We start from the raw sequence: 19,854 nt of genomic DNA on the forward strand, positions 1-19,854 counted from the left end.
GAAGAAGCAAAAGGAGACGTTTAGACATGAGGTTATGTGGAATAACATGAAGAGTGCAAACAGACCAATCAGAAAAAAAAATCTGGAGCACTGGCAGAAATATGCACACTGCAATTCTTTGAAAGCCGATACACAGCAAAATTCAGAGACAAGAGCCGCCATCACATTTAGCAGAATTCGCTTTGAACTTCTTGGAAATTTTCGCAGATGAGCCCAAAGCACAGGACACATAACATCATAGTCATCATCCGTCACTATAATTGCCATCACCATTCATTTTACTCAATTTAATCACACTGGGCTGACCAACTTCACAATGTGCATGGACAGAACAAAAAGCAACATTTTTGTGTTCTCAGATTTCGACCCACCAACTAATTGCATCTTTACCCCATTGTCTAGCCTAGATAAAAAATGGAGAACATTTCACACCTGATACCCCACTTTTGCAGGGGAGGCGGTTTGACAACATCAGATTACATGCTCTACATCTCATTCACCTGAATCACAATGCACCCCTCTGAATACCAAATCAACATTGTCACAGCTGTGGAACGAGCAAAGCAGTTCCCTGTAAACAAGGCTCAGGTTTGATTCTATGAAATCAAACAGCGTCTGTTATAAAGCACTCTGTGTTCACACTGATCTAACAACCCGCTATGCAGCTCCTTTGTCTCAGCTATACGTGCTTTTGAGCATTTGACCTCCAACTGTCAAAGCTGATTATCTTAGAAAGATGAGATGATTCCTTGAGTGAAAAAAACAGCGACAGTATCAAGGTGCAACAAGGTCACAGAAGGGTTAAATGGTGTGTTTATGAGAGGGAGGCAAGCTGTCAGTATTTAACAGGAGACATCAAACATGTTTTTGTGTTTCCGCGATGAGAGAATAATCAAATTAAAACAAAGACATGGAAACAGATCATGTCACATGCTGGATGAATTAGCACTTCAGAGAATTCTGATGTCGAGTGAGACAGCGGAGATTTGCATTTGTATCACCTATTCCCTCCAACTGGGGCAAAAGACAGTGTAAGGCTCAGTCATCTCACATGCTATTTTAACTGCATTACCAAGAAAAGCACACATCAACAGATCCTGTTCAAAAGCCACACCGACTGTCTGCCTTTGTCCAACAACCGTTACCAACACTAGGCACTGGTTTTAGGACTGGAGGACAAAAAGACAGACTGTTTTATCTCCTTCCAAGCTAATCTGATTCATGGTTCTGTATATTATCTTAGCCACACGTCCAGGCTATCATTGTCCCTTTAGGATTAGCTTTTGTGACTGATCTGGCCACAAGTGTACTCTCCAACACAAACTTGCCAACGGCCTCGGTGCCCTTACCATTCTTTTCAAGGAGAAAGGTCCATCCTCAAATCCAAACCTGTTTCAAACTGCACCAGCACCATGCTCTCAACTTTTGGTCACATGTTCAGCAAAAACCTGTCAGTTTGGCATCTGAGCTCTTTGACTTGAATCAATAGCATCAATATTTAATGTTCTGACTCACTATTACGCAACACTTTTTAGACTTTGCACTCTGGTGTCAGCATAAAAAGACCTCAATTTGTCATTTACTGTAGATGTGACATGTCAGATCGGTGACTGAAGGTCTGTCTGTAGTTAATCTATAAAGAGCATTAGTGAGGTGTCCCTCAGGTGGAGATGAGGTGGTTTTGTCTGACAGTTTTTTTTTTTTTTACGATCGCTCTAACCCATTTTTCAATACTTAAAACACTTTTTCAAAACTCTTCACACATATCACACCTAAAACACACAATTACTTATTGCTCAAAATTTCATGCTCAAAATCACACAGTATAACTAACCACAGACACACATTTTCAAAATACAATAATACACTAACACAACTCACCAAATCTACCAAAACACTGACACATGTTGTCTTCTAACAGAAACATGTAGTCAGTCACAGCACAGTGTCATAAAAACACTAACAACTGATGGAATAACACAAACCGAATCACTTAACATGTGTCAGATCTAATGTTTTACAATAGACAGATTATTGTATTGATCATAAATTGATGTTCGTGTTGTAGTTTATTTTGAACCCCTCTTCATTTTTCATTTGTTGGGCATGAATTTTGTTCCTTTTTTTGTAACACTTAACTGTATTACAGTATTTGCAAATTAAATTTACTTAAAGAGAAAAAAATCAGCATTTACAGTAGCTGTTGCCCAAAAAGAAAAAGGAACAGAAGAAATTACTGAAAAAAGAATCAGCTGTGATGATGTATTTGCATGAGCTCAATCAACTGCTTTCAAAAGCAATTACGTAAACAAAATACAGGTCATAAATTTGTTTCAGTCTACAATGTGAACTGCTGTTCACTTTGGCCTTTAGGTTTGGCTTTCAACATGAGGTTTTCTGTTTTGACAAACAGTGTGAAAGCAATTGAAAATGTCCCAGTTACTGTAACTTCTACTGTTTTGGTCTTAGTCGAACTTGTGTGTAAAAGAAGTTAAAATGTTTAGTTTAAATGTGTTAAATGCATGTATTTGTGTCAAAAGAACAAGAAATGTGTTATTGTATAGCCCACACAGGCTGATGTTGTGATAACTGTGTGAAAAGTTTTGAAAAAGTGTTTTAAGTATTGAAAAACGTGTCATAGCGATCATAAAAAACTGTAAATCAAATCAAATCAGAGATTTGTCAATAGAGGACTTTTAAGTCATCTTTCTCTCTTTACTGGAGACAGATCAATAGTGAAAGACAGAAGGCTGCATACATCATCCTCATATTCTCATACGTCCTCATCAGTAAGTCCACCTACACATGGATGTGGATGTGGATGTGGATGCATGCATTCGTATATACACAAAATCACACACCCAAACACACACATGCACACGTACTCTGGGACCAGATGCTTCGATTGATAAGTGTTTATGTTCCCTGAGGAGATCTGGTTTTGCGGCTGGTTTGGAGGATAATAACTGTGTGGAACCAAATGCCAAAGGGCTGTACGACACGGGACTTGAACAGGAATAAAGGATGATGGTAACCACAACCACATTGACACTGTTGCCAGAGAAATAAACATTGGTCTATTAGACTCAAAGGGTAGGTGTTTCACCAAACATTACATCAAAGTTCCAATACTCAAGGTATGGGAGTGAAAAATAACATTGGCTGATGTCTACTACTAGAATAAAAATTATACTGGGAGACCAATTGACCCTCCCACTAATGGCTATTGTCCAATCCTACGCTAGCAACCATATGCACAAGAGGCCAGTCAAGCTTTCGGCAGAAAACAATATGCTGAAGCGGTGGTGTACAGCAGTGTTTTTCAACCTTTTTTGAGCAATGGCACATTTTGTTCATTAAAAAAATCCTGCGGCACCACTAACCAAAAATGTTACAAAATGACACAGTGTAGCCTAATAAAAAACTTGCAGTTTGACAACTTATCTTTCATGATCAGTGAGATGACTTAAGTCTTCGTGGGTTGATAGACGGGAAAAAATGAGTCCAGTTGTGTCGTTGAACAGATGTTTTATCCTCCTGCGCGAGTCACGTCACTGAAAACTACGAATGATCTTTGTGATTCCTTCTCTGTGATATCTCAGAACAGTTTATCCAGAAATATGCTGATATTTCCTTAGAAATTGATGCCAATATTGCTGAAAACTCCATAAAACTCCATAAAACTCCATAAAAGCTTGACTGACGTAGTAACAGTAACCAAGGGGGGCGGGGCTTAGCGAAGGGTCAATTAGTTGATTAGCAAAGTCCTCTTGGCATCTTCTGACTCCTCCACTTGTCACATGTACTGTACTTCAAAACAACCCAGCAGACAGAAATCTCGTTCATTGTCCCTACTGAATTTCTATTTACACTCTTAGAAATATGGGTTCCAAAAGGGTTCTTCTAGAAGGGCTGAGGTTCTAGCTGGAACCATTTGCCCCTGAAAGCCCCTTTTTTGAAGAGAGGGTTTTTCAAGGCTTCTTGGTAAAACTGAGGGTTCCACCTGGCCAAGCCGAAGAACCTTATGTGGTTCTAGTTAGCACTTTTATGTATTTCTAAGAGTGTAGACTATACAGTAACTGACTGACTGACTCATACACTCATACGTTCCAACACAAGTTCAGGACCTGTGTCCCCAGTGGGCTTCACTTACGATCAACACTACAAATAAACGAAAATGAGAGTGGTTTTACAGAACAGGGAGCCCTTGGATCAACCATTACACATCCTCTGCTCTTTATTTCCAGTCTCTTTTAATCAGTTTTAATTGTTGATATGTGGGCAGTTTGAGCCTACAACCATCTGTGACCTGGCTTTGAAGCTCTTGACTAACTCATGACTAACTGGCCGTATCCACTGCTGCCCTACATTACATTCGCAGACAGGACAACATTGTCTGAGTGTGTGTATGTTTGCATTTACGTGTCTCTGTGTGTACCAGCAAGAGCTTGCGTGTCTGTCTGTGTGTGTTTAAGCATGTCTATCTGTGTTTGTAAAGCATAGACACTGTAGTATAAAGGTACAGACATTTCTATTTATACTTTTTTAATATTGGTGTGGCTTGACAGAAGATGTCAGGTCATTTAACAGAAGTGAACAAGACAGAACACAAAAACGTTTCTGAGGTGTGTGTCTGAGTGCTTCTTTTTTAAATCTCCCATTCCCATGACTGTTGTCACTGACAGGTGACGCTCGCTCCAAGCCACTACCACCCTGTCAGAGTGGATAGAAGATAAGGAGCGAATGTGACTCTGTGTCTTTATGTGTGCTGTGTCTCTGGATGTACTCTCTCTCTCTCTTTCCAACAGAGCAGATACCTGATGGGTAATCACCAGGATCCTTCAACCGCTACTGACTACCTGTCTTCTTCTATCCATCATTGACCATCTGTCGTTCAAGTGAAGCAACACACTTTTCATTCTGACCTCCACTGGCAAACGCTATAGCACCAAAATGTCTAAGTGTATGTAGGATGAAGCTTCAGCTGCTGAACTGACAGAGCTCAGTTTCTGGACATATTTGACAAACACGCTTCATTCATTCTGGTCCGTGTCCGTTTTGTTTTTTTTGTTTTTTTTTAAACAGAAAGACTTTAGATTTGTTGTGTTATAGCATCACACTACATATAAAGGACTTTGAATTGTCTAGAAACCGTTGTGAAGGAGCTGCACAAGATAAATGAAGCATGATCAACTCAGCAAGAACAAAAGGGAGAAAATTAGGTTTGGTTGGAGGCGGGGGGCAGAGCTGGTCTTACATCTCCGATTCCACATTGTGTGATTCAGCCAACCCTTATGGGGTGAGACCAAAGCCATTATGCTGTTGATACATCCTCCCATACACGGTGGCATAGTGCGCTACACGGGTTTTTGACCTACTTTCTCTCACTTTAATCTCTCTCTCTCTCTACACACGTACAGACGTGCACGCCTCTGCACTCAAGCATATTAAAAGAACACTCAGCTACTTAGGATGATAAATGAGTGCCTGCCTCCATTAAGAGTTATGCCAAGACGCTCTCTCTCTGTCACTTGCTCGCTCTCCCTGAAGCCACTGGCATGGGAAGCTCTCCGCTCTTGTCATCATCATCGCAAACGTCATGTTTTGTTTTGTTTAATTGTTTGCCTGTCTTTGGTAGCGAATCATTTACACAAGCATCTGTCATTAGAACTTACATAATGTGAAAAGTAAAGTTTTAAATGCATTGATTTTGAGTTGTTGTTTTTTTCTTTGAGAAAAGTCTTTGTGGTTTATGAACTCACACACAGCATAGTCGAACCCATTGGTTATTGGTGCAGAAAACCAAAGAAAAAATAGAGACGTTACATGAACAGCAGGATTTTGGCTAAGCTTCAAAGAAATGCAGTTTGGACCAAATTTCTTGAAAACCGTCTATATACAGTAAGAAGAGCAGAAGGGTGTCTGTGTTTAAATTGGAAAGATTGCAGGTTGGATTTTTAATACATCCACCCAAATGCACCAGACTTGGCATCCTTGGGAGTTTTAATAATGATAAAAAATACAAATAATTTGAAGAAATAAATACACAAACAAACTTGAACTGTTCCCTTGTATGTCCCGTAAGCTAAAAGAGGAAAGGCAGATATGCTCAGTCATGCTGCAACAGACTGTGCCTCTCATTTTCTTACAGCTACAGTGAGTCACAACTCATCCATATTGCCATAATTCTCTCTCTCTCTCTCTCTCTCTGCGTGCAAGAGTGTCCATGTATCTCATCCAGCATGCACATCTCTTCCTTGGACACTTTTCCATGACTTCTGTTCAGTGACTAAGTCCTCCCACTCTTTCTTGCCCTGTTTCTTCCCTTCCTTCATTCACCATCAATCAACAGCTTCTTATTTGACCTAGTTTTTCCATCCAGCTCTGCTCCAGTCAGCCATAAAGACTATGGGCTATCCACAAGTGGGTGCAAAAAAAAACGTGTGCGCATCAAGTGTGTTGTTCTCCGAAAAAATTAGCCTGATTTCACGCCAACGCTGCTTGCTGGATGTAGTTGACATTTAGCTGAGCGATTTGTTGTGTTACCTGCAGTAGACGGCTGCACGGTGACAGCATCCAACACTATAAATATGGATCAACACTAACTGAGCCTGCTCTCACACTCATTCTACCGCAAAGACTGTGTCCTTCGTGCTGTCTGAAGCCCCGGTCCAATAGATACAGATGGACTGAATCTCTCAGCTGGGTGCAGCCGGTGTATTGATTGCAATTCCACAGCTGTCACAGGCGGATGAAGTGAGATTGAGCAGGGTTAGATGCACAAGGAGAAAGGAAAGAGCAGGGGGGTGGATTAGAGAGACAGGGTTAGACCTGGTGAGGGGTGAGAGGGAGGTGTATAATGATAGCCATTTGGCGGTAATGGACTCTACAGAGCACTGTATTACATGGCATAATGAGATGGACATGATGCATCATTTAAGAGTAGGTTATGGTAGTCAGAGAGCATTCGGCAACGTTTTGTAACTTTCTCTCCACCTCTCCCATCTTTCACCCTTATGTGCATCTGCAGCTGGACCCATGCAAGCATGCACTGTGAAAAGGACATGCACACTTGCATGCATCCACCTCCCCGCAACTTTGGCGTGGACAAATACACAAGCTCAGAGGCTTTCCTTTCTCCATCTGATATCGATTACCTCCCCTACACACCGACAAACTTGCACTCTTATGCTGCAAAAAGACACAGAAAAGGAGTACGGTACATGCAAGGAACTCTTCCTCCCCTGCTTTTCTCAATCTCTGTTAACCTACATGTTCCATAACCTTCACATCCCTGCAGACACACATACACACACACAAAGCACACACGTAGCATATCCAGCACATCCACTCAGTGGGAGCCTACATGGACAAAGAAGCCAGGATTCACCTGATTAGAGGAACTGCAGCCCTTGAGGGTGAAACAGAAGAGAACTACAGTATTTAAAATGAATATAAGATGGACACAGACACACAGACACACACACACACACACACACACACACACACACACACACACTGACTGACCTACTGCTGCCTCCTGTTTATTCTATCTCTTTTTGTTCAAAACACAGCCTACATGAACTCTGTATGAGCCTCTCTTTCTTTCTCTCTGTCTCTCCCTCTCTTTCTCTGTATGTTGTGCGTACATATAAATGATAGAATGGTAAAATGAAGATGAACAGAGAGACAGGGAGAAACTGTGTGGCGGTCATTGTAAACTCAAGGGATTTCAAAACTACACCTTATTGTGCAGGAAATATGAACTGCATTGCATACTGTACTGTATACAGATACTGTATGCATTTATAATAAATGGATGTCACATTCATTATAGAGTAAGAGGAGAGGCTTGGAAATTACTTATGGTCCATGTAACTCATAGTATTTGCAGCCTCTGCACACAGCAATATTTTGACTATACTAAGGAGTGTCATCTTAAACTTGTATTATCCTGTATTATATATTCCATCTCAGATCACTGGACATCACAGTGACTTCAGTTCTGCTTGTTTAGCAAAGCCTCAAATTATTATCCTTATCCTTAAATATAATGTTTTTATAAAACTTAACAACTGTGGTCTATTCCTTCTTTTGCTGTCAGTGTAAAAGCACACAACCCTTTGACAGCAGTCAGACTACGTCAGCCAAGTGCTATCTCGACTCCTTGCAAATACAAGCATAAGCCTTTTTTTAATGCAGTCACCTTCAATGACAAAAAGTAAAAAATATATTAAACATATGACTTCTCTCATTTTTATAACATTAATTTACCTGGAGAGGCATCAGTAGTTAGCATCTTGTTGATACAAGCCCTGTAAGAAACCATAGCAACCTGCCCTGGGTGTCTTCTGCTTTTCAACCAATTTGTGCTGTGATGGGCTGTGGCCCCCCACACAGGAGAAGCATGTATAGAAATGGATAGATGGATGGTCCTCATATAGTACATCAGAGGCATCAACTCACTTCACATACTGTATGCATCAACATCACATCAAATGTTTCTCTATTAATGACAAAATACAGCAAAAACATTTATCCGTGAATGCCCATTAACACCCACGATCAAACCCTGCTTACAGTTGTCCTTGCTCCATCTGCATAAGTGCTGCTGCTGAGTGACTAAGCCGTAAGAACATTTTGAAAGAAAAAAATAATAATTTATCGAAGGGTTCAGCTAAGTCACAAAGAAAAAGTTTTTCCACTTACCTCCTGTAACTATACACACAGTTTTGGTTTTATTTGCTAAGGTTTTGGGATTCCTGCCATGTCATGGTGACTGTTTTGAACTGTACTTTCACAGCTACAAAATTAAAAACTACAACTGAGAAAGGCACCTCTTCCTCTTTTTTCACAAGTACCTGTTATCGATTTAAAAAAAAAACATTCTCTTGAAAGTATTCATTTTGATCACTTTAAAAGTTCTGTGGCAAGTGCTGAAAACATAATCTCTGAAATATCCTCTCTCCGTTGCCTGTGCTCCAACTGGACACTAAAAACAGTTTGACACTACTTGAGGACCACTCAAATGACAATCTGTGAAATTATGTAAAAGAAAATATGCTAGAAAATGCTGAAATGTCTAATAAAGTGAAATATCACTTTACATACTTGACATCCAGTTTTCACAAACTATTTTTTCCTGCTTTCATTTTGTCTGTCGAAGACTTTTGGAGGCTTGCTGCTAGAGAAGAGATTTCAGAACAGTGTCCTGCCACCAACATGCCTGGGTGCTGTGTTTATGTGGGTGGGAACTGCATGTGTGAGACAGCAAGAAGGAGGGAGGGGGTGGTATGTTGCTTTCAGTTAATTGACTTTCACTGCAAAGAAGAGAAATTTCCATAATATGTGTAAATCCATCAAGTGATAGCATCTTCATGTTTTGGGTCATTTTTATAGCAAATTTTATTATATTAGCAAGGAGGATTTCCTGGAGTGATAAGGTGCATTAAATAAGATTGGATGAGATGTTACTAATGAAATCGAAGAAGAAAGTGAAATCATCATAACATGCAGGCAGCATTATCTGTAATCTGCATGTGTGTGTTTTAGTCCTACAAAATTAGTCTTGAATCCAGAATGTAACTCACAACTGTCTAGATTGCTACATTATGCACCACCTGTTTATTTCACTTGAACTTTATTTACTTAACATATCAAACACAAAACACCTCCTACTGTGAGCATGTTGTCTGAATTTAAGTGAATGCTGTTATTATTACTCAGGGTTATTTAAAGTTAATCAGGTACTTTTAAATCACTTACAGATTAAAAAAATATAGCATTACCTTACCTTAAGACTGTGTCGAGAGTTAACTTTTAACTAGTGACTCTCGCTTCGTGTGTGTGTGTTCTGACATATCTGAGTGAGGTCTAAGTTAGTAGACAAACAGCCAAGAACAAATAGTCCCCTAGGGAGCAGATAACGCAGCAGAAGGGCAGAAGACGTCTTGCCATAACAGATTTGTCTTGTAGTGATGAGCACATCTGTTCTTGTTTGGTTAGATGTGTGCAGTTCAGGGAGCAGTACTGTAGTTGTTTCCTTGTCTTGTGGTTTGTGTTTGCATGTGGATGTGACACAGTGTGCCCTAAGACTCAGTAACGTAGTGATGTAATTTTTTCAACAGTAATTAACTCCATTAACGGACTGTAAGAGGAGGCTGCTACACTGCTTTTGATATGTGCTGTGATTGAGAGGAAACTGTTGACTGCTTTATGGTACAGAGGAGAGAGGGGTGTGTGTTGAATGGCACTGTTCATACAGTATAGGCAAAGTTTTAAAAAGATGTCATATGAATGAAAAGCCAAGTGAAATCAACTAAGGCAAAAAGAGTAAACAAGAGAACAAACGCACTGCGACCAGCAGCACTGAGGTAAAGGACAAAAACAGAGTGGCACTGCGCTTAAGGTATTTTTGTGTTACTGGGTTGCCAATAGTAAGGCTTCAGTTCAAATGCAGAATGCATTTTCTGCATACATTTTCAGAAAACCAACAAAATAAAATGAGCATTAAAAGCCAGTTTCCCCTGCACCTCTGCAATCGTCTAATCATTCTTTATTCTGATTCATCAGCTTTTCCTCTTCAGTTAAATGTTAAAACCTGTTTAATGGTATTTCAATGTTTGTGTTTCACATTTCTAACATTTTCACTAGTGCTTTTAATGCTTGATTTGAAAGCATCTATAAAAACAGGTGCATGCTCTCTCTACTGTTCCTCTCCTGTTGCTGTGATGCAGGACAGGCACATCCGAAGATATATCACTATCTCCCATTACACTATAATGGAAAATGTGGCCTTTTTTAACAAAGGCTAAACTCATGTGAGAGAGGCTTCTGACTCTATTAAACTCGGTTACAGTAATTATATCAATCAGTATTACACCTAATTAGACTATGAAGTATTAATTAAACCCTGAGCATAAGTATTTTCAGGACTTACCACTTTGGGCTTGAATGGCGGCTGAACCTCCCTGTTCGTGAGGCGTTCCCAGTCGATGCGTCTGAAGAAGGCATGTTCTCTGATGTCCCTCTCTCCCTCAAGACCACAGCCCAGACGCTTGGATGGGTGCTTGGTCATCAGCTGCTCAAAGTAAGAAACAAAGAGAATATGGAGTTACATCACAGAAAATATACTAGATGGTAATTGTATCCCAATCGCTGGCTATTTTGTGCACTTAACAATAAGGTCAATTCTATGCAGGAACAAAACTGTGGAATTAATGCTTCAAATGGGTTTTTCAGTGGTTTCCTTTTTTCTTAACAGAAAAAGAGAAAATGTTCATCTTTCTGTGTCTTATAAATGGAAAGAAGTTCAGTGAACACAGAGTTTGCAGGTTTGACCTACGCATTTAGTGTTTGGATTTATTTCTCGCCAGAGTGCAGGAAAACTCTCCCTTGTTTTCTGTCCCTTCTGTGCACATTCACTGATGTGTTTTGTAATGTGATTCCACCTCTTTTCTAGGTCAGTAAATGACAACGAAACAGATGGGTCTGAAAAAGAGTGACAGAACTGCCCTCCCTCTCCTCTCTCCCTCGGCTCGTTCTGCCTTTAGAGAGCTACTGCCGCTTCCAGTCGCACCACAGACAACACGGGGACGCAATCCGCACTTTGTTCAAAAGCAAACAAAAACAGGGTACCAACAGGACACATAGCCAATCTGTCAGAGCCAAACGATGTAGGAGCCAACTAATATTACATAAACATAATTATTCAAATACAGGGTCTGGAATCACATTTGTTTGTTCGGCTTACAGCAGGAGATCCTACAGTATACATACCTGCTTACATAAACTAAATATTAGTTGGCCTGGAGGAGGAAAATGTTTTAATGCATTGCAATGCATTAAAGCAGCACACTTTTTAAACTCAAGGTCAAATAATGCAAATACATTCTCATCACACATTTTATTTTAATGGTGACGATGTAACATTCAGGATTGAACTAAAGGCAAGGGATGCCATGGATGCGATCTTATGGCACACAATTAGACTAAGACAAGAGTCAAGGTTAGTTATATGGTCCAGCAGCAAAGTTGTCTGGCTGGCAAAAACTGTGATAGGTTTTAATTATGTTGTTGGGGGAATTCATAGTGGAAGATAATGACTTGTCGGTTGCTTGTTTTTATAAGTGTGTATATGTACCTGCTAGCACTGCTGCTATTTATGTAAATTTTTGTTTTTTTTGCATTATCTACCCTGCCTTAGTGGAGTCATTTGGCCTGATTGAATTGCAAAGGAAGGGAAAGGAGTTGTTAGGAGATGGACAGGGAGCCTGGTAGGTTTCAGTATTGACAGCCCAAGGACAAAACGACCTCTGTACTGGAGCCTGAAATGGAAATGGTGCTTTGTTTGACTTACTGCAGCTCATTTAAATGCTTAAACAGGCCGGTTTCTCGGCAGTGTATACTTTCTAAGTGGTATGCACAAGGTGACAGTACACGCAGACACACACAAGCATGTAAAACTGTTTAAATCCCTGATCTGTAATGCATGCCTTTACATGCAGCTCAGTCACCTCGTCAGTTGGGGAATATTACATGTTTAACAATCATACAGCCGTTGTCTTCCTCCATTAATTCATAAACTTTCTAAAAGTTAGACTGAGCCTCATACAAATGGACACGTTTTAACTATTTGTTTGTCTTATAGAGTTTAGACAACATTGGGTTTAACTCAAGAGGTGACAGGCAGTTGTGTGTGTTGATATTGTTTCTCAACTCTCTCTCAAAATGTCTCCCGTAGAAAATAAATGGGATTAAAAAAAAATCACAAATCCCAGTGTTTGTTTGAAGGTGGATGTGTTTCTTCACAAACCAGGAAACCTCAAACATGTACATTTTGCTTTATTCACATACAGTAAGCTTAAGATAAGAAGTGCAAAACAAGGTGGTGAACTTCCACTTGCTGAGTTCCCACAGTTCCCTTGCTGCACGTCCTACAAGATACATCTGAACTAGTGGAGTGTATCCAGCTGGCAGAGCACTCCAGACACTTCTTGATGGGGGAGAAAAAAGTCATTTGCAGTTTTCGGGTTGTTCACAAGACTGTCAGTGACAGTGAGAAAGCATCCCCCTGCAAACACATGGCTGTCACCATTAAAATGACACACATCACACCTTGGTTTGTCCTGAAAGTGACTGACTGCTTGGCTGGCTACCACTGTGGCAATCAAACACTCAAATCTTTTTGTTGTTGTTGAGTGCTGAGCACTTGAATTATTTTTGCATTAGTGTGACGGATCATCTCCAGAAAAAGAAGTGCTGTTAACGTTTTGCTGAGAACATTTGTTCAGTCTGTCCGCAAACTGTTAACACTCCAATCTCAGAGCGGCTGCAGCGCGTCATGAACTGTCAGCACAAGGTTTAAAGTCAACATAACTCTGAAGCCCCCCTGCTGTTTCTGCAGAGAACACCATATCGTGAGACTTGATGAGACGGAAGAGAGGGAGCCAGGGGAGAGGGAGGAGAGACAGTTAGATTGAGTAAAAGAGAAGGCAGATGGGGTCTCTAAGTCAGCTGGGAGTCTGGCCAGGTGAAACTGTGTGATTCAGTGCATCAAGGCCTTCAAAACACACACATACATACACGGACACACACGCACCGTCGCTTTCATCTTTTGAAAATAATAAATGGGTTCAGTTTCTCTGCAGACAAGACATTATGCAGCACTCAGACAGCACATGTGGTTTGGGCTGGATGCGTTTGCCTCAGTGCTTTCATTAAAGTCAATTACTCACATTGAAACACTTTTGAATGAGCGAACTTCATAAAACATATTTATCATCAAAATTTACACCCAGAACACATTTTTCATGTGTGCTAGTATCAATCTCACCCTCCTCCAGTAATCATTATGAACCATAACAACACTAAAATGAATGACCTTTTGGTGTCATCCCATTATTTAGATGAATGTGCATCTACATCTTTGACCTATTTCAAATGTAATACAGTTTATTTGTTTTTGAGATCTGCATGAATAGTTGCAGGTATCCAGCTACCAATTACAATGCACTATACTATTTGAATACATGTCCTTTTCTTTTCTTTATTCTTTTTATTGTCTTTCTTGACTATTTCACTCTTCGATCTCTCTGCTCGTTCAACCTCTCTTTACCTCCCTCCCTCTCATTCTCTTGTTTTCCTTTTCTCCTCCCTAACATCAATTTGTTCTCTCTCTCTTTTGTGGGTCATGCTACTGACAAGCACTATGCATCCATTTAGAGAAAGTGATGCAGCCATGCCAAGCAAACCTTGAGACTGGGCCTTGGGCTGAGATGAGGCCAAACGCACGCATCCTTGTTTCGTGAGGACCAGTCACTGATATAATACATTCCCTAACCTGGACTATCAAACCAAGTGTTTTATTTACCCTAAAACACACAGTTAAACTTGTGGGGTCCAGGATTGTGGTGCCCACAAAGTGCTGGACACACACACACACACACACACACACACACACACACACGTACCTACACATACACATACACACAGACCTAAGAAAATAAGACAGAATGGAAGAGGAAGAGGGGGACAAAGAGAGCAAAGTTGAGGAAGGGACATGGAGACGAAGTGTATTATTTCACAGCTCATTGACTCCACACTGCCTCCGGACACAAATAAAACTGCTACATTCACCATTAAATTCCTAATACACACAAACACACGTACACTAAATGTCTGACTTCTTCTTTTTTTGTGAGCATCTCGGGGTCTAAAATAATATAATAATAATCCAAAGTCTAACTTCATGTCATCAGTGCCTGAGACAGATGTCAAAATTAATCTGTATTTATTGTACATCAGTGCCCCTGAGGATGAAAATGCACTGAAATACCAGTGTTTCCCTCTGCTCTCTGAGTTTAAGTGCAGGGTCATACATGCAGAGGTTAAAGTGCAAATAAATGAGTAAGTGCACAATTCATGCTAATCAATTTTGACTTGTTTGTTCTGTGAAGTAACAAATTGGGGCAGACTTAGAATTTCACTGACTTTCATTGAATCCATTAGGTAAGAGCCCTAAAAAACCCCCACAAAAGCTAAGTTTTACCATTGTTCTTCTGTCTTTCTGTTGAAAACATAAAATGAGACAAACAGCTACTATGTCCCAGCCTGCTTGACTTGCACTGACCCATGTTCAGTTCCCTCTGTCTCTGGAGATCCGGCAGGCATATATACAGTACCCACGGCTGCTGAAACAGCATCCCAGGAGAGTGTAGAGTCTAAACACTCCTCGGCTGTTACCGGGAAGAGCCATCTCATGAAAAACAATCTCACTACAACTCTGTTACTGCTATTACTCCCGGTAAGCACGTCACAGGAGACCACTTTAAAGGACTGAAAATTGCCATCAACAAGGCCAGTACTGGGCCATCGCATTTAATGCGAAATCATACTCTGTATTTTGAATGGAGATCACACAGCTATACAGTATACTGTGACTGAGGTGCACCATATGATTGTGACATTACAGTATGTGTGGGGCAGAAAACTGAGTAGATATAAAGATGACTTGAGGAGTAGAAGTGATAGTTGGAGAAAAAAAAATGTTTACACAAAAGAAATTATTCGAACAATTACATCAGTTCTGGTCCCTGCTGTTCTAATACAGTTTAGTATGAGGACTTTGGCTGCACAAATATCAGGCATCTACAATTATTTGTACAGAAGTTCTTAACGTCTGAACTTTTGTCAGTATAAGCTGGCTGTAATGCATGTGGTTGGTGCAGTGTGGCTACACCAACCCTATGGAACTCCCTCCCTCCCAATGTTTAATGTTTTTAAAAGGATTTTTTTTTTTTTACAAAACGTATTGTAAAAAAAATATCAAAAATAATATGTTATATCTCTTATGTAGGTGAAATATTTTATACTTTTATGGAATGACAAACACAGCACTTGGTATAAACTTTAAAAATCAAGCTCATTGAGCTATGCCTTACTGTAACAGTCAATTTCAATGTACCCTTTCAGTATTAATAATGCAAATGTCAAAGACACAGGAAAGAGGAGAGGGAACTTCCAAATGAGTTCCCAGACACTATTTAAAAAGCTCACACTTCATTCTTACAGCAAATTGAGCTAGACTTGTCATGTTACATCTTACCCCGGAAAGCTAAGAAAAGACGCAGCCAGTCACTTGTCTGTGGACCTAGCGGGAAAGGCTTGTAGTCTCTCACAAGGCCTTGTATCAATTTGGCTTCAGTGAGAAGTGTAAAAGATGCAGAGCTTAAAATGCCTGATTTAGAGGATTTTCCACCCGGGTGGGAAAAGCTCCTGGGGAAAACAAGTCTCTGACTGAGGAGGCAGGTTTCATATAAAGCAGTTTAAGTGCATTTGAGGGAATCTATTCCCAAGGCTTGAAAACAAAGCCACTAAAAGTAAGTACAAAGTTAATCTTTTACAAACACGTGATATAGGTTAGGATTCTTAATTTTGCTTAAACCACAAAAACTGGTCGATAACTGTGAAAGATTTCACTGTGGATGACAAAAAACATTCACTCACCCCTTTGCAGACGGAGACAGCTTCTTTGGACATGGACTTGGGGTATGACACATTGTGCTCCATTATGGACTGGAAGAGCTCATCTTCATCCTCTCCATCAAATGGAGGCTAATGGTGAAAGGAAACGATATTGAGAGTGTATTTGTGTTTCATCCCTTATCACACAGTGTTAAAGTGAAAATTAAAATGTCAGCATGTCGCACCAATCCATCCTCTAATAAATAAAGATTCAAAACTATACAGGGAAGAGAAAATACAGAACAATGAGAACAACAAAGAGGTGAAAAAGGACCAAAAACAAAGAGCAGCAGTGGAGATAATTTGTAAGAACAACTTCCAAATGAAAACCTTGCAGGGCAAATGGAGTGGATGACCCAGCTTTTTCCCCTCCACACTGAGTGGTTATCATCAGTAACCATAATGTGGGTGTTTTGACAGTCCATAAAATGAATTATTCGTCATTTCCACTCCACTGGTCCCATCGGCGAGAGATAGCCTGTCTACATCCTGCCCCCTCTACCTGATTTCACATAGAGAGGGGAGGGAACATCTGAATAGGTAAAAACCGACACGTCTTCTAAGTTCATTTGGGAATGAAGGAAAAAAAAACACATTTATATTTTGCTTTGAAGGAGTGAGCTTTTGCATATAGTTGCAATTCAAAAAATGTATTAATAAGTCATAAACATCCTAATAAGTCATTTAACACTGAGTCTTTGAAACATATTTTATCAAAACATTGTGAGCAAAGCGTCTCAATTACAAATGGTGATATTTTTTTGTGAGAATAAACTCAGGCTAATGTTATGTCTGATAAATAAACCATACAATACATACCTACCAGAAAAAGGATGGCAGGTGAGAAAACTGTTCAATATGCAATGAATGTATTAAATTACACAGATAGTCTAATGACTTAATTTACATAGACCAGTTGCATGTCGCTCTTCAGGTGTTTTTTTTTTTTAAAGAAATGTCTCTTTACAAGCCGACATGTTAATGGTAAGTTCCCTTTATAAGCTGAAAACACTGTCTAGAATAGTGACTCCTGTTCACTCGCAGCACAGCATGTCGTGTCTTCATATAGAAAGAGACTAAGAAAATGTAGGCTTCTGAGTAGTCAGGCAAAAAAAAAAGGTTTGGCACGAATGGAGTTGTTCAGTGAAGTAAAAAAAAAAAAAGACATTTTTAATTTCCTCCAACAGTGTGCAAATGCAGGCAACTCCATGGTTGATTTGCTGCTACTCTGTGCATGTAAAACATTTAAATCATGCATCTAAATTTTACAAATCTGTGTAAGGGAAAACACTCACATGCACACACAGACTACAAAACAGGGTGAAAGGTTACATGAACTGTCCTGTGATAGGAAAGCGGAAGGATGTTTAATGAGTATATGTGTCAATGTTTGTTATCAGAGGTGGTGGGAAGGTCTGTAGTAAACACCACCTGAGTGCGTGTGGGAAAAATGAGGGTGCGAGCAATCTGTGAACAACCTTGTTTATGTGAAGTTATCACACCATTTGTAGCAAGCAATTACATAAGAAGGCATCGTGTATGTGTGAGTGAGTGAGTGAGTGTGTGTGTGTGTGTGTGTGTGTGTGTGTGTGTGTGTGTGTGTGTGTGTGTGTGGTGTGTGTGTGTGTGTGTGTGTGTGTGTGTGTGTGTGTGTGTGTGTGTGTGTGTGTGTAACACCACTCACCTGTCCTGCAAGCATTTCGTAGAGCAGCACTCCGTATGCCCACCAGTCTACAGACCGTCCATATGGCTGGTATGCAATGATCTGTGTGGGAAGAAAGAAAAAAAGTTCACCCAAACTCAAACAAACGATTTTGTATAAAATACACAACGACAGAGTCTGCAGAGAAACTCGTTTACTAATCTTTTACTTCGTTCAGTGACAACCACAGCTTGAAATATAATATAATATCATATCATATCATATCATATCATATACCTCCGTCAAACATCAATAACTGCATGGTGCTTAGTGTATACTGTAACTCTTCATATGTAAATCACTGTAAAAACAATTTCAGGAAGCCATTCTAAAATACTCCATGGGCCTCCTTCCAGCATGGTTGCATATATCTTTTCATGCAAACTGCCACTGTAAGGCTCAGTTTTATGTAAATCTAAATGGCCGTGATATTGTAGCAGCTCAGTAGTTTCTGTATTATGAATTGATTTCATCCAACGAGTTTCTGTGCTTTCCTCATGTCTGTCGAAAGCTGCCAAGTGGTTTAGAATAAACATTGCCTTGAAATGCAAACAGACACAATCGTATGAAGTGTGACAGTAGGTAAATCCAACCCTGCCCAGTCAGTGCATTACAGTCTCACAGACAACATGGCTGCTTCTCTCTTCATGCAGTGATTTGACTCAGACAAAGAAAACATGTAAAGCAAAGTTGCTGTGACTGATCATAAAAGCTGGAGGACCAAGGAATCTCTCATATTTTATCACCTGCAACAAACAATACATGCACCATTTCTGAACAAAGAGGATACAGTAGGAGACTCACAACTTCTGAGAGGAAGTGGGCATTTGGTGCAAAGTGGATAACAAAACACAAGCCCCTTTTACGGCACTGCTATGTTGCTAAGAGCCTCTATTCCATTGTCTCCTGTTTAAGCCAAACCAAACAAGGCTAATGTCATGTCACCACAGCATGTGATTTATGACAGCATTATGAGAGCATTGGTATTTTTCATTACATAACATTTCATTTCTCTTTACATAGATGTCAATCTGTCTCTGTGACAACTACAGCTTGAAGGTAGACAAGATGGAATCTAGGTGCAACAACATTGTCACTTTGAATGGGCAGTGTCCATCCATCCATTTCTCTGGCATCTCCTCTTGATGCGGCCTTGTGCTATATACAGTTCAAGCTCACGCACAGTGAACAGGCACATTATGTTAACAGCATACTACATTCATGCGCACACACACAAAAGATACAGGGGAGCTATGCTCATACACAACTGTAGGTCCAGTCAGCGACTACATTGCACTGTGACTTATTCTGAGCAACATCTGACCTCTGCTGCTCACATGTAGCCGCAAGACCTTCCTCTAGCTTAGTTACACATACACACACAGGCATGGACAATACACTGTGTGCATGAATAAACAAAGACTCACATGCAGATACACACCTAAACTGGCACATACTTGTGTACCTAGGTGTGTGTGAAAGCAGTTCTATTCTGCATCACTGTATAACCTTCGCTGCTTAACACCTGACCTCTGATTTGCCCATGGGAGCCCACGTACGCACATAAAACGCACACAGGCGGACAAACACAGCACTCCAGTGTCATGACTATGTCCTGAGAGCTAATG

At 40.2% G+C, this 19,854-nt stretch overlaps 1 protein-coding gene across 2 annotated transcripts in view; it reads right to left on the reverse strand.

Annotated features, from left to right (window-relative positions):
- The window catches only part of prkcaa (protein kinase C, alpha, a), a 133,655-nt gene that overhangs the window by 2,784 nt on the left and 111,017 nt on the right, over positions 1 to 19,854 (reverse strand). For both annotated transcript variants that reach the window (XM_085773428.1, XM_085773420.1), the window contains 3 exons: positions 18,209 to 18,289; positions 16,507 to 16,614; positions 10,940 to 11,080 (listed from right to left, as the gene is read on the reverse strand). In XM_085773428.1, coding sequence (XP_085629554.1) covers positions 10,940 to 11,080; positions 16,507 to 16,614; positions 18,209 to 18,289 — 330 coding nt within the window. The remainder of the gene's footprint in view (positions 1 to 10,939; positions 11,081 to 16,506; positions 16,615 to 18,208; positions 18,290 to 19,854) is intronic.

The sequence above is a fragment of the Trachurus japonicus genome, chromosome 1 (genome assembly GCF_045865225.1).
Source record: "Trachurus japonicus isolate A0001 chromosome 1, Traja_1.0".
Lineage (NCBI taxonomy): Eukaryota > Metazoa > Chordata > Actinopteri > Carangiformes > Carangidae > Trachurus > Trachurus japonicus.